This window comes from Urtica dioica, chromosome 7 (assembly GCF_054948205.1).
Source record: "Urtica dioica subsp. dioica isolate 48M chromosome 7, U.dioica_male_clone48M_v1_H2, whole genome shotgun sequence".
NCBI classification, from domain to species: Eukaryota; Viridiplantae; Streptophyta; class Magnoliopsida; order Rosales; family Urticaceae; genus Urtica; species Urtica dioica.
The window spans coordinates 43,145,147-43,168,887 of NC_142762.1; the positions used below are offsets into that span (position 1 = coordinate 43,145,147).

Sequence of the window (23,741 nt, forward strand, 5' to 3'; positions counted from 1 at the left end):
ACCCGAACCATGCCTAAACATGGAACATGGCCTGAGTCGTGCTCCGGTTGGGCTTTTTTGAAAGCTCGGGTTTGAGGGCATATACCCTAGCCCAATCCCTTCAACGGACTAGGTTCGGCCCGACCTTTTGTCGCAAATGACGTTGTCGAACTAAACGATAGAGAAAGCAAAAGAAATGACACCTTGGTTATCGGGTTCGACGATAACAATAACAATCCGAATGAACTCACCGTCCCGGTACGGTTCTCATGATCACTTTAAAATAAAATAAAATAATTAATAAAAAAAGTTTCGATTTGTACTCCTTTTCTATTTTAAGTTAGTAATTGTCAGTAAAATAAATAAACTTTCAAAATCTAATATTCAAACTATGAAAGAGAAATCTTCTACTTACTTTCAAACAGATCCCGAAAAACTTCACCGGCGGCGAGCTTTTTGCAGTGGATAAGTGATCCAATCACCGGAGCCACGTTGATCGCCTTGCAAACCAAGCCTTCCAAGAGCATGACTCCGAGTTGCAAAACACCTTGTGATGATGACAAAGACCTTCTGATAAGTGAACGTTCAAAGCCTTAAACGCTCCGTTCGAAATAATATAATGAATCACACTATATTATAAACCAAGCAAACTTTAGCTAGTTGCTTATGAAATTTGTACCTTATTAATGCGTACATTATGGGTAAAAATGTATTTCAAAACATTATATTCTCTATATATTTCTCCTTTTGGTTCACCATACCCCCGAACTTTAATTTTCCTATTAACGAGCATTGTGTTTTCCTAAAATACTATTAAATTCATTTCCTACTCCCAAAAAATATATAAATAGGCCATTTTTAAGTTTGGGTTTCGTAAAATAGCACAACTTTCAAAAATTAAGGCAAAATTACCTAAATCTTTTTTTTTTTTTAAATTCAAAAATACCAACACATCGCTAGGTATCCAAACTTGGCTCTGCGCGTCATATCTCGGCAGTCGCGGATCGCCGCATCAACAACAGACTCGATCGAGGATGAGAAGTTTATGATCTTACCGCGGGAGATTTTGACCATGAGACGGAGGATCGACTCAAGATCGGAGCTCGGCAGCGGATCAAAGGCTTCCACGGCGGCGAGTCACGCTGCAGAAGAGTCGAATCGCTAGTCGACCGAGGAGAGCGTTTTGGGTGTGGAGTTTCTAACTTAGGGTTATGGTGACTATCGCCCTAGCGACGGTCAAGGCGAGGAGGATAACAGCGGAGATCGCGATGGGACGGTGTTTCTTCGCTGGATAGGGTTTTTGGAGCGATTAGTAATTGTTGACATCAGATTTCAACAGTTGACGTCAACAGTTGATGTCAACTGTAGACACTATACATCAACAATATATGTCAACAGATGACATCAACTGTTGACATAAGATGTCAACAATTGATTTCAACTGTTGACGTCAATTGTTGACGTCAACTGTTGACATCTGACGAAACTTACGAACTTCGCTGAACAACTTCAAAGATTACCTAGAATCACGAAAACCTTATTTTTGCCCCAAATTTAAACATACACCGAATAAACATACACAAAAACGAAATAAATGGTAAGAAAAAACATTAAAACTAACCAAGTAGAGTCTTTGGCAAAGAGATTCGCTGAAACTAACAAAGTAGAATCCGGGCAAGGAGAAGAGATTCGTGGAGAAGAAAAATGGTTTCGTTCGCTGAAATGTTTGGGCAATGATTTCGATCGTGGTTCAAAGAAGAAGAAGAGTTTTGATTTTGGATGAGTTTGAGTGACGAGATTTTGGAGAGGTATCAGACGTTAGGGAGAGAAGGAGAAGGAATTAAATGATAAAATGTAAAGAATAATTTTTTTAAGGGTATTTAGGGTTTTACACATAGAGGCAAGTGGTGTATTTGGCCAAAATTATTGTTTGGTGGATTATTGGAAATTGTTATTGAGTTGGTGGTAGTTACGGCAATTCCTCTTTTTTAAAACTAAAAGTTAAACATTAATATATATATATGTCATTTTCCTCGGAAAAAAAAAGAGAAATTGCCTAATTTGCCACCAATTTCATAACATTTTCCCACTTTCCACCAAAACGATAATTTTTCCCAAAATGTCACCTCTATGTCAACAATATTAACATCTAATAATGAACGGCAAACATAGATGTCAACATTGTTGACATAGATGGTGGTATTTTGAGAAAAATTAGTATTTTGGTGGAAAGTGAGAAAATGTTATGAAATTAATGACAAATTAAGCAATTTCTCAAAAAAAAAATGAAAGAGAGAGAGAGAGAGTCCCATCCTATTACTTCTCTCCATCCCATAAAATAAACGTAACAAAGATATAGAGAAACTTACATAAAAACTCAATGTAGCTTTATTGTAGTGGGCCCGTGCGAAGAAGGAGAGAGAGAGAGAGAGAGAGAGAGAGAGAGAGAGAGAGAGAGAGAGAGAGAGAGAGAGAACGAATAAGAAATCCCAAATCGAAAACGTGGCACTAAAAAACGCGTGAAATGTTGCGTGATCCCTTCGACATAAGAAAATTAGGACCTATTTGTAATAAAAGAAAGTTGATTGCTGATAAAAAATAGAGGCAGAAAGATGAGGGACTCTGTCAAAATTTGTTTTGAGCTTATTCAAACACCATCTGAATTCTGAACTCAAGTCCTCTTCATCTCTGCCATTCCAAAAGCGAGCACCGAACGAAAGGAAGAAAAATTCGAGCAAAAAGAAAACGAAAGAAAGAAAAAAGAAATGAGAGAGAGAAGAGACGAGAGAGAAAGGCCGAGAGTGCGAGAGAGCGAGGATTTCAGCAAGAACAAGAATCGCCTGGAAGGAGGAAGAGAGTGGCCGAATTCTATCTCACAAGGTTAGCCTCGTGGGTTTCATTCCCCTCTTCTACGAAAATCAAAAACGAATTCTAGGGTTTAGTTTGGATTTTGGATTTTTAATATAAAGCTGTAATCTTGCACTGAGAGCTTGGGTCTTGATTATTAGTTTTTGATTGATTGATGTCCCCTTCTAAATTCTTATTTATCGTTCGAATTGCTGTTTAGTCCGAATTTGGGGTTTTGGATTATGAAAGGGTTTGCTTCGATTATATGAATTTAAAGTTTGAATATTTGGGTTGTTTGCTCTTGGTGCCGTGAGTTTGCCGTGCTTTACATTTTCATGGAACTGAGTTCTTAAGGTTGTCAAAAGATTATTAGCAGTACATCACTTGGACATTGTGAACTTCTCTGTTTAACGATCTTGACTACACATATAATTAGCTATATGCTTTGTAGATTTGTTTTCTGATTTGTGGATTTATATTAGTTACTGATTGGTGAGACATAGAGACTTAGAGAGAGTTGTGTTAATATTAAAAAGTAGTCTTACATATATGTTCTTTTAAACTGACCCTTACACCGATTTGGCCCGTTTCACACACCCCTCTCAGCTTCAGTCTCATTCCATCGTCTTCTTCGTACTTTCGTTTTTTTTTTTTTTTGAAAGTTCAGACTCCAAATTCCCCGGAGAGGAAAAAAAAATGTTTGGCAAAATCTTCACAATGGCCACTCAAAGACGAAGCAGAAGCACAAATGTTCTGCTTCAAAAGGTTTGAAATTCGTCCTAATTTTTTGATATACACCCTTACGATCATAATTTGACGTTATCGCCCCATTTTTATTTCCAGAGAGAAGTTCACAGTAGGAACAAAAATCCATGGAGTACCTAGGCAGAGGCTGGAGTGCTTTACAAGAAGTTGACCGAGTGATTGACTATGCCGACCTTCACGATCAACGCCTTATTCCTCTTCTTAGGGTACTGGTTGATCTTGATTCTGAATTGCATTTTATGATGTTCTTTATTTTATTTCATTTCATGAGTTTAGATAGAAATGTGATGAGCTTTGATAGTTTTTAATTTAGACAATGGTTTTTTTTTTTTTTTTTTTTTTTTTTTTTTTTTTTTTTTTTTTTTTTTAATAATTACATTATTATATGAGGATCGGTTATACTATGCGTAGCATTTGAGAATTGTTCTGATTAAGCTTTTTGATCCCGTGTTCGTGATTGATTGTTTCTTTTTTGGTCGCGATTGATCTTATATTGGTGAAAGAAAGAGCTTGAATTGAATCTATTTTTTGATATGTCAAATTGTCAGTTTTTTCGTGTGAAAATCAGGCTGCGAGAGAGAATTTCGAGTTGGCTTTATCGGCGGACAGCACGAATGTGCATGCGAGATATTGGTTGGGAAGGTTGCATATGAGATATGAGGATACCCCTCTGGCTTGTAAGGCAGTGTAAGTACTCTCATCTTGCTATTTGAGGCATGAGAAAGAAACAGTTTGATTAGCCCTGTCTTTTTTTTTTTTTTTTTTCTATCCAAAGGGTTTTAGAGCAAAAAACTGGCTGTCTCTTTATCTATGACAAATTTTATATTTTCTTTAATGTGGATAATAAATACCATTTTCCGAAAATATCACTGCTTAGAAAAATGCCATATTATGTTAGATGTTATTTTGAAAAGAAAAAAAAAAGTGACTTTGGGGTTGGGTTCACCTAGAGGTGTCAAAAGAGCCCGGAAAGGCTTGGCTTGGGCTAGGCCTGAAGACAAGCACCTCGGGCCCAGCCCTGGACCAAGTTTATTTGTGAAAAAGTGTTGTTACATATAATTGCTACTCTTTTCTATTCTTTTAAGTTATGTGGGACTTACAATTAATTGTTCAATAACCTGAAAAAGAATTACTCATACACTGCTATCCGCATCAGAATTATAGTTTTTCAATAAATTGCTCATGAACATTCTTTTCTCCTTTTGGTATTGGTTGGAGCCAGTTGCTTTTTTATTTTATTTTATTTTATTTTATGAGATCTGTATCTGTTTTTACTATTTTAAGATCTGTATCTGTTTACTTTCTCGACTTCGTGCTGAAAAAAAAAAAAAAAAGGTTTTGACGATCGCTGGAGAATGTGGATATTAGAGGCTGCTCCGCATGGGTCTCCTTCTCAGTTCTGATGAATGGGAAGTCGCTCGAGAGATTCTGTGGCTCGAGAGGTATCCGACAGGGGGATTCCTTGTCCTCTTTCTTCTTCGTTCTCGTGGCATACGCTCTTTCGCGACGCATGTCTCGGGGAGTGCATGTTCAAGCTTGGGAAGCTTGTCGCTTCCCAAAAGATAAATGGGGGATTGGGCTTTGGGAGTCTCGTGGATAGGAACACCGCCCTTCTTGCAAAGTGGTTGTGGCGTTTTCCTCTCGAAGAAGAAGACGCTTTGTGGCATAAGGTCATTAGATCCATTTATGGGCTTCATCAAAACGGGTGGGACCCGGGAATCAAAACGGGCTTCATCAAATGTATATACTTGATGTTTTTCTAAAATTAGTGAAATGGCCAACTTCAAAAAAGAAATATGAACACACTTGATACTTGCAGATTTTTGTAAAATTTGGCTATTTCACTAATTTTAGAAAAACCTTGGCTATCGTAACGGATTTAGTGACTGTGTAAATTGCAAATATTCCAAGCTGAAAGTTAGCTTAATTTGAATTTTTTTTGTGGACTCACAATCCCTTTCGAAAACATGCAGAATCATGCCGGTGCTGCGATAGCATGTGGGGCTCTTCTTCTCAAAGGTTAGTTGTTTCTGTTCGATGCATACTTCACAAGCATAAAAAAAATATATTACATCGATCTAATAGCAAAGAAGCTCAGGCGTCAAAATACCCGAGTCCATACTAAGATTAAGCACAGAGAAAGCTCCAATTACCCAAAGATTGAGACACAGAGATGAAAGCCGTCCAAAGGATCGAAGAGAGATGACAAAAGAGCAGTTCGAGATTGCGGCAAGAGCGGGGTGTGATCTGGGACTGAAATGGTTGGAAATACTCAAAGAGGAAAAAATGCTCGTAGAGTAAAAAAAACTGAGTCTTGATGATATCCTTAACTGGTTATATTTTATATGGGAGAAGTAAGTATTCTTTTGTGCCATGGTTTTGATCCTTAGATGTTGGCTTTACGTTTTTCGCCGACGCCTAATTTAGTTTCTTAAATAATTTTTATATGTATAAATTGCGTAGTAAAATGAGTTTAGGAGAAATGTCTTGCTTGGAGAAGCTTAATTTATGAGGGTGGTCTATTTTGGAGAGTATTTCATCCATGGATCACAATATTCCGCTCTCAGATTCCTCTTTTTTTAATTTGTTTATTTCAATGTTCGGTATCGTATCGTGAGCTAATAATTAAAAGCCCGCATAAATAATCCTCCTATTAGTGAAGAAATAAAGGGAAGCAAGACTGCAAAACTTTTTGTGAAAACCCTTGAGCCAAGTACGAGTGTATGACCATAAAGAAGATTTATGAGCTCGGAGATGGAAATATGGAAGGGTTTTTTTTTTTTTTTTTTAGTGATAGAATTACTATTTTTTTTTCATGGAAATAATGTAAATAAATAAGGTGGTTGTGAAATTATTTTGCTTTTTTTGAGCATTTTGTTTTGGGAAGCATTATTAAGTGATGTGGTATTAACTTGAATATAATTTTTAGTCATTTGACCCTCGTGATTCCTGTGCCAAACTTTAGCCAAATTTTTTAGATGAAATATCAAGTGTCCGAATATTTCCTCAAATTCAATTATCCTCAATTCAAATATTTCCCTATATACATGCAGCTCAATTATTAAAGCAAATTTTAAACACGCATACAGTTTGATCCTAAAAGATATCTAATGCTCCTAATCCATTTTTGGTCGTCTTCTCTTATCCAGGGAGAAGATTTTAGCATTCTTCATGGTCCAAGCGTTAAGCTCAGAGATTTCAACGCTTTTAGTCCCGTAATTGAACGCATACAAATGAGCTTCTCTGCCAATCGCCAGCTTCGGATAAACCCTAGACGTCATGCAAGTCCTTCCTTCCCCGCCAAAGCTCTCAACGATTGATCGATCGATCTGCGCAAAAAGAACATATTTGTTTTGCTTTTTCTAGAGTTTAAATTAGACAACTATATCTCTTTTGATGCATCAACGTACCAAACTTCTTAATGTTATTTTCTCCTTTAGGGGGTCCAAGTCCACAAAAGCCCCGAAGGTGGATTTATCAGGCCCTTCCCTTAATGAAGACCTAATCACTCCAACAAAGAAGGTAAACAAAAAATCAAAATTAATAGCTTCATATAAAAAGGAAAAGAAATAAGATCATCGGTTAACTTTCTGATCGTCAATTAATTTAGAGAATTAACGAGATGAAACGTCATAATACTTCATATGATGTCGAGGCCCGTGAAACTCAAATAAGCACCAATCTAATCTAATGTCGCAGATTTTCTAAGCGTCAATTGGTTTTGAGATGAAACTCTGAAATAGTTAAACAGTGAGTCACCTGCTTTGGTCGCTGCACATGAGAACGACGTACTTGTCACTGCTTTTCAGTATGCGAAAGAATATTGCAGTCTGTTCGGTCAAGCCTTTAGACGCTAAGACCAACAAACCAAACGGTCCAAATTTGCCTCTCCAAGTAGTATTTTTCTGGCTGCACAGCACTTGAGGATCGTCCCAACCCGCCTCCATTAAATCCGCTTCTTCTAGCCCCACCGCATCGAATGAAACTTCCACGTCAGCCTATAAAGAAACCAATCATCCAATGGAAGATAAATTATCAATAGAATAGCTACAAAACTATTTCATATAATATGGTCGTTTTCCTTTTCTACCTGCGAAGCCACAGGCACGGAGATTTCAACTACAGACCCGCCTTCGAGTTTCTTCTTTCGAAGACTTACTTTATCACTTCTTAGTGTTTCTATTTCTTGGATTGGCCACTGTACTAATTGCCTCCCAGAGCTACTAAGAACAATGCTTCTAGGAATAGACTGCACACAAATTACATATAACCTATAAGATTCATGAATACAGATACAATACCGAGACACGCCATCACTTTTTTTTCTGTTATTTTATTGAAAGACACATACCATAAAATCAAAAAAAAAAAAAAAAAAAAAGGAAAATAGTCAATTTAAACGTTTGATATTGCTAAATAGCCAACGTTTCGTAAATCTTAGATAAATAGCCATAAATGATGATGTAGCTTAATATATGGCAATGACTATTTACTTAAGATTTACGTTTATAAATATATGAAAATTATTATTTACCTAATATTTACCAATCGTTGACTACTATTAGCAATATCAAACGTTTAAATTGGCTATTTTCCTAATGAACCCGAGTCAGGTAGAGATCAAGATGCGTATATATGACATGCATTATTTCATATTTGCTCCTGTATTAAAAAATAAAATAAAAATTCAAAATTTTATATTTTTATACCTGAAGGCCAGACCAGCCTTCCGACACGTCATCGGACGGCTGATCAGACTCCCGAATCCAACCCCAGAGAACCCTCCTCCGCTTCTGAGGATCATAAAACGACTTGGACGCGTAAAAAGCCTTGCCGTAATCGTACCTCAGATCAGAACCGGCGTCCAAGAAGTCAGTCTCGGGGACAAAACCGTCCGTCTCGGCCACGTATCTCCCGAGAATATAGTAATCCCGGTCCTTCAAGCTCGCCTTCAGAACGTGCTTCGCCGCGGCCGCGTTCGCGGGGTAATAAGACTCCGACCCCTCCGATCCGCCGACGACCACGGGGTAAAAATCCGGGCACTCCCACATCCCGGTCCGGGCCGAGGAGTGAAGCGGAGACTCGGCTCTCCACCACGTCACGAAGTCCCCGCTCTTGTAGAGAAGCGCGGCTCCGCTTCCTCGGACCTCGGCTCCGACGAGGACTCGCCAGAGAGCGTCGCGGCCGAGCCAGGCGGTGGTGGGGTCGCGGAAGCTTTTCGGGCCGGTGTCGTTCGCGGGGCTCATCAGAGGGTTGTTCGGGGATTTCGTCCACTCGCGGAGGAGCGGGTCGGAGAGGTTTTTGGGGACGGCGAGGTTTTGGAGTTGGTGGAACTGGGCGTCGCTTCCGGTGTATAAGACGGCGAGCTTGTTCCCCGGGAGTGACGTGGCGGAGCCGGACCAACAGCCGTTGATGTCGTACGGCTCGGTGGGGCTGAGGGCGATCTCGAGGTGGACCCAGTTCACGAGGTCGTACGACACCGAATGTGCCCATGAAATGTTGCCCCAAACTGCGCTGTATGGGTTGTATTGGTAGAACAAGTGGTACACTCCATTGTAGTACAGTGGTCCTGTAAAACCCATACGTCCAATTTCAACGTTCACTTTTTTTTTTTTTTTTTTTTTTTAATATATGGCTAGTTTTGCTAACAAAACGGGAATGATATGGAGCAACATATATTGGCACACAAGATGTTATTCATGTATCAAAAAATATGTACGAATCATATGTTATGTTATGGTGAATTTGTGTGTTTGTTACATGCGGAGTTGCAGTACATGTTAGATTTTGTCCAGACTTAATTGGTGATGTGTGTTTTTTTTTTTTTTTGGTTACTTTTTTTGTTAAACCTCAATATATTTTATTTGCTCACGATTTTAGGACATGATTTGACGATCTACCTCAAAAATAAAATCCACATGATCAGGCACGAAGCCACGTTACAATGAGGGGGGGCTATAGCCCCCCCTGAAAAAAAAAAATTTGCACTTTTTACCCACTTTTTATTTTATTTTTACAATTTTTTACCCTCAAAATTTACAAATTAGCCCCCCCTGAATTTTTTTTACAAATTAGCCCCCCCTAAAGTAAAATGCTGGCTTCGTCCCTGCACATGATTGGTGTACGCTTGAGATTTATGGGTCCATTACGCTTGAGATTTAAATATGTGTGTGTGTGTGTGTGTGCAGTATATATAATACCCTTCAATCCTTTATTGTCTTTCTTTCTCCTCGATCTAGTTTGATTCGTATGCTACTATAAACTAATTACGACGTTACTTAAAACAATCGTACTTGTTATGATTAAAAAAATGGAAACAATAAAAGAGCCTTAAAATGGGCAGAGATTGGATCAAGGGATATGTGAAATCGTAGATGAACTTTGACTAACATATGTAAAATCGTAATAAAATACTGTTTTATTAGAACCGTTGTGCGTTAATTAAGATAGAGGCAAATAGAACAATAATCTTGGACAAGCTCAGTTGAGGAAGCACATACCGTTAGGATCTGCACGTCGTCGTCGCGGGAAAGCCAATCGTTAAAAAAAAAAAAAGTTATTTTTGTACGAAAAGTTTGTAAGAAGTTGAGAGAGGAATTGGAAAAAGACAAACCGTTCATCCAGTTCTTAGGAGGTTGAAAGTGAAAGGCAGTTCTGTATGGCTGTTCTTCTGAAGGCAACTGAAACGAGGCTTCACTTCCATGGTTGACCAAAACAACACTCAATAAAACAATTGCCCGAAGCAAACAAACATCTGATCTACACGGCATTTTCTTGATCTGGTCCCAGATTCAATCTAAACCTGGATCTTGAAAAGAAAGATTAGATTTTAGTTTTTTGGCATAAAAAAACCATGATTAGAAAAGTCACTTGACTTTTCTTTTTGGTTTAGCTTGACCTGAAGGCTGAAGACTATATAATAAAGTACTAATGAATATTCAAAGCAAAAAAATAAAAATAAAGTACTCATGACTAATTTGAAAGAAGAAAAAAAAAATAAAAGAAATAAGTTATATACTGTGTTTAATATATTTCACAAAAGTCTAGGAACCAATCAAAGTGGCGCCTTTTTTTGTTAGATTTTGGCGTAACAGACTGTCGTATAGCATGTCGGCATTTAAATATGGCAACGACAAAACGACACATACTCTCATATCCTTATTAAAAAATATTAGGAAAATACTCGATAATTGTTTGTAAAGGAACCATACACTCTGCTTGAGAAGCCCATGAAACCAATTTTAGAGTTGGGACTAAAAAAAAACCGAAAATCAGGTAAATAGCCAATCAAAACATTTGAAATTCTTATATAGTCAACGTTTCGTAAATGTTAAATAAATAACCATAAAAATGACGTGACTTAATAAATGCAAGTGACTATTTACCTAAGATTATGAAAGTGACTATTTACCTAAGATTTACGAAATGTTGGTTATTTAGCAATATCAAACTGTAAATATGACTATTTATTTAATGGACTATAGAAAAGGAGCAAATAGGTTTGTCTTTGACAATACGTTCTCTAAAGAGATGTACAAATAATGGCAGGTAAAAAAAAATTAAAGCCTAACGCTGAGTAGTAGGCGTCGTAAAGCTCCTTGTAGTCGGACTTCACAACAAGCCACGGGAGAGAGGTTTTTTTTTTTAAATTTTATTTTAGGTACGAAGGAGCTTCTTGGTGTAATTTTTTTTAATGGTAGATAAATTCTGGTGTTATGGTATATTAAAAATGGGAAATTTTAATAATATTAGGATAAATTACATGAATGCCCATAAACACTTACACGTGTAACAAATTATCTATCGACTTATTTTTGTTTTGTATAAACGTTTTTATCTGTAACTAATGAATGGTTACAACTCTAATCCTTCTATTAATTTTATCATAAAATCTTGTTTTCTACACGAGATTGTTACGTGGATGATCAATGAGAAATTATCAAATTGCCCTTACTCGAGTATTCTCTTATCATCCCTAAATTGAATCTTTGGTAAACCCTACAAAATGATCTCGTCTGAACCAAAACACGATTTGAAGAATATGGGCAGCAGGAGCACAGGAGATTCTTGGGGTAGGAGTCGAGGATTCGGAAGCACAAGAAAGACATTGAAGGCCGTTGTATTTTGGAGGACTAGTGTCGTTTGAGTGCACTTCTTGGACCAACGATAATCTTGGAAGAAGGATTTATGGTAATCCGAATGATAAGGTATGTTGTTACACTATGTAACAAAATATTACCCAAAAACTTACTTCATTACATAATTATTGATACAAAACATTACCCAAGAAAAAAAGTTGTCCCAAAACAGTCTCCATTCCTTCATTGCTTGATCGTTGATTGATCCTTTATGTCACATCTTGAACAACGTCCTAAACGGGAGATTATATTGCTTGCTTGGATCATGAATAGTCTTGAATCTTAGACTTCTCTATTTCAAGATGAGTAAGAACATTTTTAGTGACTATATTAGCAATTGGAAACCGTTGTGAATGAATTATGTACGAACCCTGATTTGTTGAGCTGGATGTGAAGTTCATTGGCCTTGACTTGGCTGTGAGCTTCTTTGGCCTTGACTTGGGTGTGAGATTCCATTAATTAACTTTCTTGTTTTGTCTATGTTTACCTCAAGTGCGACATTTTTGTTGCCTAACTTCTGACATTTTTTTGTTGTGATCTTAAAAGCAACATACCTGATTTTATTTTTAGAATATTTGCACTTATTATACCTAGCTCTAGTTATGTCCTATGTCTTATAACATTTTGATCGTTTAGGGTCAGCTATAGGTACACCGTAGTCAAGCCATCACCGAATATTTTGGCCGAATTCGGTTTAAAATTTTTCAGACTCAATAAAATGCAAAATATATAAAATATGTATATAATTCATTTGAAGTATTTTGAGACAATTTTATTTACATTTGGTATTATTGAGAACGACAAATAAACTACTAGGGAAAAACGGATTTCTTTCATACAAAACCAGAAAACAATGTGGAATTGACAAACTAAAAGTGCATAATTTACAAACTTGAATGAATGGCAATTCAATTAAGGCTCTTCATTAGTGATTTTGGGAGAAAACGTATGAATTGCATCTGCAACGGAAAGAAAGATATTGTTCTCTCCAATAACGTCTGCGAAATGTGATGCATGAAGTTTGTCCATCACAATCGGTCCAGGATTCGCCAGACCAAGCTGTCATTAAACGGAGAATTAAAATAAATCAATAAATACTTTTCTTAACTAAACTACATACTTGTGCTCAAGCAAGGTATATTATCATTATGGGCTCACATGTTGTACATTACATGGCTTGATAATTACCTATTAATTGTCTTTAAATACTCTAGAATGGTCTTTTTATTGTACAAAATCATATATTCACTTTTGAAATTTCCATAAACTTTTATCATACAATTTGACTATATAAGGATATAATATTATTTTAGTTTAACTTCATGTTTTTTTTTAATGAGAAAGTTTAACTTCATACTTGACCTGATGTTTGAATGTTTTCGGAATAGATTCATTTATCATGAAGTAAAATGATAGAATATGATGTAATTTCCAGAAATTTGAAATCGTGCAAGTTTTCACAATTTAAAATGAATGTAATGTTTTACAAATATTTAAAATATTAGCTCACTGTAAGAAAATAATAAGTGTATTATTAAAAACAAAATTGAAGGTCGTGAGATTAAATAACTATTTTTTTTTTTTGGAAAATCGGGGTAACGAGTGCAATTTTCTTGTTTTCATGAGCATTAATTCCCTTAATTTTGTGCAATTAATTACCTTTTGAAAATTTTCTTGTTTTCATTCAGGGAGTACTACTTTTTCATGTGATATAATCACATGACAAAACAAAGTAGCTATGAAATCATTGCCGAATTTGTGCAATTTTCTTGTTTTACAAATATTTAAAATATTAGCTCACTGTAAGAAAATAATAAGTGTATTATTAAAAACAAAATTGAAGGTCGTGAGATTAAATAACTATTTTTTTTTTTTTTGGAAAATCGGGGTAACGTACGAGTGCAATTTTCTTGTTTTCATGAGCATTAATTCCCTTAATTTTGTGCAATTAATTACCTTTTGAAAATTTTCTTGTTTTCATTCAGGGAGTACTACTTTTTCATGTGATATAATCACATGACAAAACAAAGTAGCTATGAAATCATTGCCGAATTTGTGCAATTTTCTTGTTTACAAATATTTAAAATATTAGCTCACTGTAAGAAAATAATAAGTGTATTATTAAAAACAAAATTGAAGGTCGTGAGATTAAATAACTAATTTTTTTTTTTGGAAAATCGGGGTAACGTACGAGTGCAATTTTCTTGTTTTCATGAGCATTAATTCCCTTAATTTTGTGGAATTAATTACCTTTTGAAAATTTTCTTGTTTTCATTCAGGGAGTACTACTTTTTCATGTGATATAATCACATGACAAAACAAAGTAGCTATGAAATCATTGCCGAATTTGTACAATTTTCTTGTTTTACAAATATTTAAAATATTAGCTCACTGTAAGAAAATAATAAGTGTATTATTAAAAACAAAATTGAAGGTCGTGAGATTAAATAACTATTTTTTTTTTTTGGAAAATCGGGGTAACGTACGAGTGCAATTTTCTTGTTTTCATGAGCATTAATTCCCTTAATTTTGTGCAATTAATTACCTTTTGAAAATTTTCTTGTTTTCATTCAGGGAGTACTACTTTTTCATGTGATATAATCACATGACAAAACAAAGTAGCTATGAAATCATTGCCGAATTTGTGCAATTTTCTTGTTTTACAAATATTTAAAATATTAGCTCACTGTAAGAAAATAATAAGTGTATTATTAAAAACAAAATTGAAGGTCGTGAGATTAAATAACTATTTTTTTTTTTTTTTTGGAAAATCGGGGTAACGTACGAGTGCAATTTTCTTGTTTTCATGAGCATTAATTCCCTTAATTTTGTGCAATTAATTACCTTTTGAAAATTTTCTTGTTTTCATTCAGGGAGTACTACTTTTTCATGTGATATAATCACATGACAAAACAAAGTAGCTATGAAATCATTGCCGAATTTGTGCAATTTTCTTGTTTTACAAATATTTAAAATATTAGCTCACTGTAAGAAAATAATAAGTGTATTATTAAAAACAAAATTGAAGGTCGTGAGATTAAATAACTATTTTTTTTTTTTTTTGGAAAATCGGGGTAACGTACGAGTGCAATTTTCTTGTTTTCATGAGCATTAATTCCCTTAATTTTGTGCAATTAATTACCTTTTGAAAATTTTCTTGTTTTCATTCAGGGAGTACTACTTTTTCATGTGATATAATCACATGACAAAACAAAGTAGCTATGAAATCATTGCCGAATTTGTGCAATTTTCTTGTTTACAAATATTTAAAATATTAGCTCACTGTAAGAAAATAATAAGTGTATTATTAAAAACAAAATTGAAGGTCGTGAGATTAAATAACTAATTTTTTTTTTTGGAAAATCGGGGTAACGTACGAGTGCAATTTTCTTGTTTTCATGAGCATTAATTCCCTTAATTTTGTGGAATTAATTACCTTTTGAAAATTTTCTTGTTTTCATTCAGGGAGTACTACTTTTTCATGTGATATAATCACATGACAAAACAAAGTAGCTATGAAATCATTGCCGAATTTGTACAATTTTCTTGTTTTACAAATATTTAAAATATTAGCTCACTGTAAGAAAATAATAAGTGTATTATTAAAAACAAAATTGAAGGTCGTGAGATTAAATAACTATTTTTTTTTTTTGGAAAATCGGGGTAACGTACGAGTGCAATTTTCTTGTTTTCATGAGCATTAATTCCCTTAATTTTGTGCAATTAATTACCTTTTGAAAATTTTCTTGTTTTCATTCAGGGAGTACTACTTTTTCATGTGATATAATCACATGACAAAACAAAGTAGCTATGAAATCATTGCCGAATTTGTGCAATTTTCTTGTTTTACAAATATTTAAAATATTAGCTCACTGTAAGAAAATAATAAGTGTATTATTAAAAACAAAATTGAAGGTCGTGAGATTAAATAACTATTTTTTTTTTTTTTGGAAAATCGGGGTAACGTACGAGTGCAATTTTCTTGTTTTCATGAGCATTAATTCCCTTAATTTTGTGCAATTAATTACCTTTTGAAAATTTTCTTGTTTTCATTCAGGGAGTACTACTTTTTCATGTGATATAATCACATGACAAAACAAAGTAGCTATGAAATCATTGCCGAATTTGTGCAATTTTCTTGTTTTACAAATATTTAAAATATTAGCTCACTGTAAGAAAATAATAAGTGTATTATTAAAAACAAAATTGAAGGTCGTGAGATTAAATAACTATTTTTTTTTTTTTTTGGAAAATCGGGGTAACGTACGAGTGCAATTTTCTTGTTTTCATGAGCATTAATTCCCTTAATTTTGTGCAATTAATTACCTTTTGAAAATTTTCTTGTTTTCATTCAGGGAGTACTACTTTTTCATGTGATATAATCACATGACAAAACAAAGTAGCTATGAAATCATTGCCGAATTTGTGCAATTTTCTTGTTTACAAATATTTAAAATATTAGCTCACTGTAAGAAAATAATAAGTGTATTATTAAAAACAAAATTGAAGGTCGTGAGATTAAATAACTAATTTTTTTTTTTGGAAAATCGGGGTAACGTACGAGTGCAATTTTCTTGTTTTCATGAGCATTAATTCCCTTAATTTTGTGGAATTAATTACCTTTTGAAAATTTTCTTGTTTTCATTCAGGGAGTACTACTTTTTCATGTGATATAATCACATGACAAAACAAAGTAGCTATGAAATCATTGCCGAATTTGTACAATTTTCTTGTTTTACAAATATTTAAAATATTAGCTCACTGTAAGAAAATAATAAGTGTATTATTAAAAACAAAATTGAAGGTCGTGAGATTAAATAACTATTTTTTTTTTTTGAAAATCGGGGTAACGTACGAGTGCAATTTTCTTGTTTTCATGAGCATTAATTCCCTTAATTTTGTGCAATTAATTACCTTTTGAAAATTTTCTTGTTTTCATTCAGGGAGTACTACTTTTTCATGTGATATAATCACATGACAAAACAAAGTAGCTATGAAATCATTGCCGAATTTGTGCAATTTTCTTGTTTTACAAATATTTAAAATATTAGCTCACTGTAAGAAAATAATAAGTGTATTATTAAAAACAAAATTGAAGGTCGTGAGATTAAATAACTATTTTTTTTTTTTTTTGGAAAATCGGGGTAACGTACGAGTGCAATTTTCTTGTTTTCATGAGCATTAATTCCCTTAATTTTGTGCAATTAATTACCTTTTGAAAATTTTCTTGTTTTCATTCAGGGAGTACTACTTTTTCATGTGATATAATCACATGACAAAACAAAGTAGCTATGAAATCATTGCCGAATTTGTGCAATTTTCTTGTTTTACAAATATTTAAAATATTAGCTCACTGTAAGAAAATAATAAGTGTATTATTAAAAACAAAATTGAAGGTCGTGAGATTAAATAACTATTTTTTTTTTTTTTTGGAAAATCGGGGTAACGTACGAGTGCAATTTTCTTGTTTTCATGAGCATTAATTCCCTTAATTTTGTGCAATTAATTACCTTTTGAAAATTTTCTTGTTTTCATTCAGGGAGTACTACTTTTTCATGTGATATAATCACATGACAAAACAAAGTAGCTATGAAATCATTGCCGAATTTGTACAATTTTCTTGTTTTACAAATATTTAAAATATTAGCTCACTGTAAGAAAATAATAAGTGTATTATTAAAAACAAAATTGAAGGTCGTGAGATTAAATAACTATTTTTTTTTTTGGAAAATCGGGGTAACGTACGAGTGCAATTTTCTTGTTTTCATGAGCATTAATTCCCTTAATTTTGTGCAATTAATTACCTTTTGAAAATTTTCTTGTTTTCATTCAGGGAGTACTACTTTTTCATGTGATATAATCACATGACAAAACAAAGTAGCTATGAAATCATTGCCGAATTTGTGCAATTTTCTTGTTTTACAAATATTTAAAATATTAGCTCACTGTAAGAAAATAATAAGTGTATTATTAAAAACAAAATTGAAGGTCGTGAGATTAAATAACTATTTTTTTTTTTTTTTGGAAAATCGGGGTAACGTACGAGTGCAATTTTCTTGTTTTCATGAGCATTAATTCCCTTAATTTTGTGCAATTAATTACCTTTTGAAAATTTTCTTGTTTTCATTCAGGGAGTACTACTTTTTCATGTGATATAATCACATGACAAAACAAAGTAGCTATGAAATCATTGCCGAATTTGTGCAATTTTCTTGTTTTACAAATATTTAAAATATTAGCTCACTGTAAGAAAATAATAAGTGTATTATTAAAAACAAAATTGAAGGTCGTGAGATTAAATAACTATTTTTTTTTTTTTGGAAAATCGGGGTAACGTACGAGTGCAATTTTCTTGTTTTCATGAGCATTAATTCCCTTAATTTTGTGCAATTAATTACCTTTTGAAAATTTTCTTGTTTTCATTCAGGGAGTACTACTTTTTCATGTGATATAATCACATGACAAAACAAAGTAGCTATGAAATCATTGCCGAATTTGTGCAATTTTCTTGTTTACAAATATTTAAAATATTAGCTCACTGTAAGAAAATAATAAGTGTATTATTAAAAACAAAATTGAAGGTCGTGAGATTAAATAACTAATTTTTTTTTTTGGAAAATCGGGGTAACGTACGAGTGCAATTTTCTTGTTTTCATGAGCATTAATTCCCTTAATTTTGTGGAATTAATTACCTTTTGAAAATTTTCTTGTTTTCATTCAGGGAGTACTACTTTTTCATGTGATATAATCACATGACAAAACAAAGTAGCTATGAAATCATTGCCGAATTTGTACAATTTTCTTGTTTTACAAATATTTAAAATATTAGCTCACTGTAAGAAAATAATAAGTGTATTATTAAAAACAAAATTGAAGGTCGTGAGATTAAATAACTATTTTTTTTTTTTTGGAAAATCGGGGTAACGTACGAGTGCAATTTTCTTGTTTTCATGAGCATTAATTCCCTTAATTTTGTGCAATTAATTACCTTTTGAAAATTTTCTTGTTTTCATTCAGGGAGTACTACTTTTTCATGTGATATAATCACATGACAAAACAAAGTAGCTATGAAATCATTGCCGAATTTGTGCAATTTTCTTGTTTAATTTCATGATCAACTAATTACCTGAATGTCTTTTTTCTGAAGGCTTCTGTACAATTCTTCCAACGCATGAATACCACTAGTATCAATGTCGGTAACAGCTGTAGAAATATCGATTTATCAGAATTTCATTTTTTTTTTATTCCGGATTTCGAATTTGCAAAATCGAAGTAAATAGGATATATATATAAGAGATTATTGATGGCTTCTTACGTGACATCTCCAAAATCAGATGTTGGATTCTGGCCATCTTATCGCTCAATAGCTCTTCTTCCTCAGTTACCCACCTCAAAATTCTGCAAGCATTATATAAAAGATTGATCAATCTGATCGGATTGTATTTAACCAATTTTATGATCACAATGTATTATATATTTGACAATATTGTTGGGACAATATTACCGAGAAAAAAATAAATATATTATTGTGTTCAAGTACGTACATAGGTTTTTACATTGTACATAGTATTCTTAAATTTGCAAATTCAGTCCTTGAGAGAAAATAAGAATCCACACACTATTTTACAAACAAAAAAAATTTAAAAGTGAAATTATAATTATCACATTATCGTCAAGTTGCAGGAGCAACTTTTTTAATTGATTATGAAATTTTTTTAATTAAATAAATAATTAATCATACCTCTCTCTAATGTAGTTGGAATTGGAGAAGTAAATGGCAGAGTCCACTCTGATGATGACAACTCCAGGAACCTTGGTGGCTTCAGGGTAGTGTAGAATGTTCCTGTACACGCTAGTCCTCGGTAGCTTTCCCAGCACCGCAGTTCTTGGCCTTGTCACTTGCAGCAGAATCTTCCCAAACGATAGGGAAACCTGTCGTATATGTACATAATTTATATTATTTAGCTCAAATTTGATTCAATTATTATTATTATTATTTTTCGTGGAGATGAGTGGTGCATGTGAAAGTCAAAGTCGTCACCATCTATAATTGGTGTTCACGCAATTATTATTTTTAAACAATAAATATTTTTAATTCACACCTAAAACTAAAATTCTATCTTGGAAAAACTTCATAACGCTATTTAAAACTCTATCCCTTTCCGATGAAATTATTTAATAAAAAAAATGTAGACTTTTAGTATTTCTTCTCTAAAATGCTGAAAAAATCATAGAAATTATAATAAAACAAAATAAACGGCGTTCGATTGGAGGACGACATCAAATAAATAATTGACAAACAAAAAATAAATAAAAATAAGGCATCTCAATAATTGATTCTTATGAAGAGTTACCGCGACAAGAAGGCCGATCTCGACAGAAACGAAAATGACCCCAAAGAAAGCACCGATGCATGCAGCAAAGTCGAATTTGTCGATCTTCCAGATAAGCGCAACCGCCTCGAAATCAATCAAACCCGACACAGCGGCGATGATGATCGAGGCCAAGATGGCATTGGGAGTGTATTTAAATAGTGGAGTGATGACCATGAGAGTTAAAAAAACGACTCCCGACATCACGATGTTCGACACCGCTGTCTGACATCCTGCCATATAATTCACAGCAGAGCGCGAAAACGAGCCTGCAAAAGAAATAAATAAATAAATAAAAAGTTATTATTGGAGACTGATTTAAAAATTTCGCCGAAACTTCTTAAATTAAACTCTCTTTCCACAAATAGTTGGTTACCAAAAGAAAATCCATAAAAAAAAATAATAATAATAAAAAATTGATCTCAACTCAACTTTTCTAAATTTTAAACCTTGCGGGTAATTTCCACTCAAATTAAAAGGGAGAAAGAAATTTAGAATATAAAAGCTTCTTTTTTTTTCTCGTAAAATAAATATATTGATGCATCCGCTACACTCCATATAAGTAAGACCCAATAATTATATAAATGATTATACTTTTCTTATCTTTTATTTTATTATATTTAAGTCAACTACCAAGAGAATATAAACTTAAATAGTTATCAGGCCATGTGCGAAATATTAAAACTCATATGCGATATTTAGACAGAGTATAACTTCAATGATGCTGACTAAATAATCATACATTTGCAATTTAAATGTTAAATAATTAAGCAGGACAGGAGCGCTGGTTATATGCAGCTCAACGATAAGAAGGCCATTTAAATTTTTTTTTTTTTATCTTAAAAACTTAAATACAAGACAAGTTCTTTTTACAATCATTCTTTTTATTTTCAAATATATATATATATATATATATATATATTTGTTGACTCACCAGTAGCTACATAACAAGATGTCATGGAACCAGCGATGTTCATTGTTCCTAATGCCACCATTTCTTTGTTACCATCAATCTTGTAGTCCTTCATCGCTGCAAATGTTCTTGCAATGGCTACAGCTTCCTTGTACCATTATAAAAGAAGAAAAAAATAAATTTACAATTAGTTAAGAGAGGCCAAAGACTAATTAAGGCCTCGTTTAATAACTTTTTATTATATCAATTTTTGTGAAATACGAAATTGTTTGTACCGTTAATGCGATGATACCGGCAACGACACCAATCCTGAAACCTTTGGCCAGAAACTCTCCGCTGAAGAAGATTAGATCGGCTGATGGAGGATTGATTCCTTTCTCGATATGATTCACCTGAGGACATCAATATTGTTACTTATCTGATATACCAAACAATTTAAGCAATGAACACAAAATAAATAAATAAATAAAATACTAGCTTACAATTTGGACTCCGTCGTTGTTAGCTTTTGTTATGTAGACGAAGAAAGTGGAGACAATAACAGAGATCATAGGCGCGATCGCCGGCACCCAGAAGAATTTCTTGTTTCGTTTGCCCTGATTAACAATAAACCAAAAAGTAATTTAGTTTTTGTTATGGGACTAATTTATAACTTTACGATGAAAATTAAAGGGATGTCTTACTATGTATTTCGCAAGCATCAGGAAGGCCAAGAAAGTCACTCCTATGACTATAGTCTGCCAATTCCACTACAAATAAAAAAAAAAAAAAAAAAATTAAGACGCGTCAATAGGAGACAAATTAAATCTATAGTTCGTAAAATTAGATTTTCATATATAGCAACAAGATTGGTACCCCGTGATGGGCTGCTTTCAAAACGGAGCTCATAACAGAGATAATATCAGTCTTCTTTGTGAATTTCTTAACGCCGAGCAACCCTTTGAGTTGTTGGAGGGCAATAGTGACGGCAGCGCCGCCCATGAACCCCACTATTGCGGCGTGAGACAAAAAGTCTATCAAGAACCCTAACCTATTGCAAATTGATAAACTCGAGAGTCAAGACACAAGTACTAGCTGGGTGCCTTGTTTCCCAAGAAACCATGTAGTTCATACCTGAAGAAGCCGAGTGACAATTGGGTGATTCCGGCGAAGAAGGTGGCGGTGAAGGCGAGACGTTTATAGTTTGGGTCTTCGGGTTCGAGCTCTTTCCGAAGCAAATCCCCGAGCAAGAGTGACACCACAGCCACCGGACCTATGGCTATGTCTCTTGAGCTTCCCATGAAGGCATACACTAGTGGTGGAACAAAGCTACTATCTGAAAATAAATTCCTACACGTCATTTTATTTTACTACCGATGACATAATCATGAGATAGAGAGAGAGAGAGAGAGAGAGAGAGAGAGAGCTCACATAACCCGTTTTCGGCGGGAAGATTCGCAAGTTTTGCGTACCCAATATCCTGAAATTTATCATCACGTTATTTATTAGGGTCTCAAATCAAATGAAATACTAGTCTATTTTTATAAGGTGATATAGCTAAATAGTAAATTCAAAGTTATAAATTTGCAAAATAGTTTAGGTATGTCTTAATATGCATTAATCTGATTTCAATTTGTTTTTTTTACTCCAAGAGTAATTTTTTTGAAAGTGATAAATTGTTTATAATAATTCGTCAAAATTTTTAATATCTGTAAAAAATATTTTGAAAACGTAAATTGGCTACTTTGCTGAAAAGTTGAAATTTCGACTGTTTTGCTAATTAATAAGTTTCAAATGACTATTTTGTATAATTTTCCATTTTTATGTGTACCTGAGGGATACAAAGGCTAGCGATAGTGAGTCCACTGATGAGATCGCCTTTGAACTTGGAGAGAGAGTAGTCTTGAATCCAGCTGAAGATGGGAAAGATGGCTTGGATGGCGAGGATGAACTTCCTGTAAGGAGTTTGGTCCTTGAAAGGGCCGAGAGGGTCGTCGGAGAAGAGTGTTTCTCTTACCGTGAACGCGATTTCGTCCATCAACTTTTGCTTCGGAGGCTTCCGGACCTTGTGGATGTACCCATTATGTCTCGTCGATGGGTGACGCCACGACGAGTTCCCGCTCCTAATAACGTCATTAGCGGTCGCTGCATCGTCGTGAATTCGCCCGCTCATTGTCGTCGCCGAGATCTATATAGTAAAACAACAATTTATTTTTGTCATGTTTAATTCCTCTTTACTATTATGACTAAAAAGAAAGTGAAGCCTTTTTTAGACGAAGATTTTGATCATTTACCACGTAAGGAAAAGCGTTGATGAGTATTTTGTGTGGTGCAATAGTTGCTCCCAAAATCATTCTTTATATAACTTCTTTGAATGCCAAAGTCAAAGCCCCCATTGTGATCATAGCCTGACGTGGCTGGGAAAAGGTCAACTTCTTAATCCACTTGCTCACGTTATAAGCTAGGCCGTTTAATAATACTTTAGTCTCTGTGAGTTTCAAAATAAAAATTAATAGTTTTTGAATTTCCAATTGTATTGAAGATTAATAAGAGAAAATAATATGATACGTGGCCAATCAAGTAAATGTTTGGAGTCTTTGACTCTTCTACTATTAATATATATAAATGTATAAATTTGGATAAGAGGGTTAGCTTGTTTGGTAAGCACAACTCTCTCAGCTGAGAAAATAGTTTCATTCACCCCAAAAAAATAACAAATCAGAAAAACAAAGTTTAAACTTTCTGATT

The 23,741-nt window shown here is 33.9% G+C and overlaps 2 protein-coding genes and 1 long non-coding RNA gene across 5 annotated transcripts; 1 reads left to right on the top strand and 2 right to left on the bottom strand.

Annotated features, from left to right (window-relative positions):
* Positions 1 to 2,578: 2,578 nt before the first annotated feature.
* On the top strand, positions 2,579 to 6,992 carry LOC149391843 (uncharacterized). Of its 3 annotated transcripts, XR_016300110.1 has the most exons (8): positions 2,579 to 2,859; positions 3,494 to 3,591; positions 3,670 to 3,797; positions 4,160 to 4,278; positions 4,927 to 5,261; positions 5,565 to 5,610; positions 5,690 to 5,945; positions 6,741 to 6,992. It is a non-coding gene; the product is annotated as an uncharacterized LOC149391843 (long non-coding RNA). The 3 variants fall into 3 exon arrangements; XR_016300109.1 differs by lacking the exon at positions 6,741 to 6,992 and having other exon boundaries at positions 4,140 to 4,278; positions 5,690 to 5,965; XR_016300108.1 differs by lacking the exon at positions 6,741 to 6,992 and having other exon boundaries at positions 5,690 to 5,965.
* On the bottom strand, positions 6,481 to 10,498 carry LOC149391844 (beta-fructofuranosidase, insoluble isoenzyme CWINV1-like). Its single transcript, XM_089619249.1, has 7 exons — positions 10,205 to 10,498; positions 10,092 to 10,100; positions 8,301 to 9,160; positions 7,682 to 7,840; positions 7,351 to 7,589; positions 7,002 to 7,092; positions 6,481 to 6,920 (listed from the first exon to the last, which is right to left on the bottom strand). The coding sequence occupies exons 1-7, from the start codon at positions 10,359 to 10,361 to the stop codon at positions 6,708 to 6,710; spliced, it is 1,728 nt and encodes a 575-aa protein (XP_089475375.1). The 5' UTR covers positions 10,362 to 10,498; the 3' UTR covers positions 6,481 to 6,707.
* A 1,948-nt stretch (positions 10,499 to 12,446) lies between these two features.
* Positions 12,447 to 23,364, bottom strand: LOC149391845 (sulfate transporter 1.3-like). Its single transcript, XM_089619432.1, has 14 exons — positions 23,288 to 23,364; positions 22,825 to 23,181; positions 22,425 to 22,473; positions 22,128 to 22,329; positions 21,870 to 22,044; positions 21,698 to 21,763; positions 21,497 to 21,610; positions 21,290 to 21,406; positions 21,036 to 21,162; positions 20,084 to 20,370; positions 19,471 to 19,661; positions 19,045 to 19,127; positions 18,856 to 18,932; positions 12,447 to 12,788 (listed from the first exon to the last, which is right to left on the bottom strand). The coding sequence occupies exons 1-14, from the start codon at positions 23,345 to 23,347 to the stop codon at positions 12,642 to 12,644; spliced, it is 2,052 nt and encodes a 683-aa protein (XP_089475558.1). The 5' UTR covers positions 23,348 to 23,364; the 3' UTR covers positions 12,447 to 12,641.
* Between the last annotated feature and the right edge of the window lie 377 nt (positions 23,365 to 23,741).

Excerpts from the sequence above, each read along its gene's own strand:
- LOC149391844 (XM_089619249.1), bottom strand. The coding sequence starts at position 10,361 with ATGCCGTGTAGATCAGATGTTTGTTTGCTTCGGGCAATTGTTTTATTG. Across the intron at positions 7,590-7,681 it reads CCGTGCCTGTGGCTTCGCAG|GCTGACGTGGAAGTTTCATT; the intron begins GTAGAAAAGGAA and ends GTTTCTTTATAG. Across the intron at positions 6,921-7,001 it reads AAATAACATTAAGAAGTTTG|ATCGATCGATCAATCGTTGA; the intron begins GTACGTTGATGC and ends CTTTTTGCGCAG.
- LOC149391845 (XM_089619432.1), bottom strand. The coding sequence starts at position 23,347 with ATGATTTTGGGAGCAACTATTGCACCACACAAAATACTCATCAACGCT. Across the intron at positions 21,407-21,496 it reads ACAACGACGGAGTCCAAATT|GTGAATCATATCGAGAAAGG; the intron begins GTAAGCTAGTAT and ends TGATGTCCTCAG. Across the intron at positions 19,128-19,470 it reads TCCAACTACATTAGAGAGAG|AATTTTGAGGTGGGTAACTG; the intron begins GTATGATTAATT and ends TAATGCTTGCAG.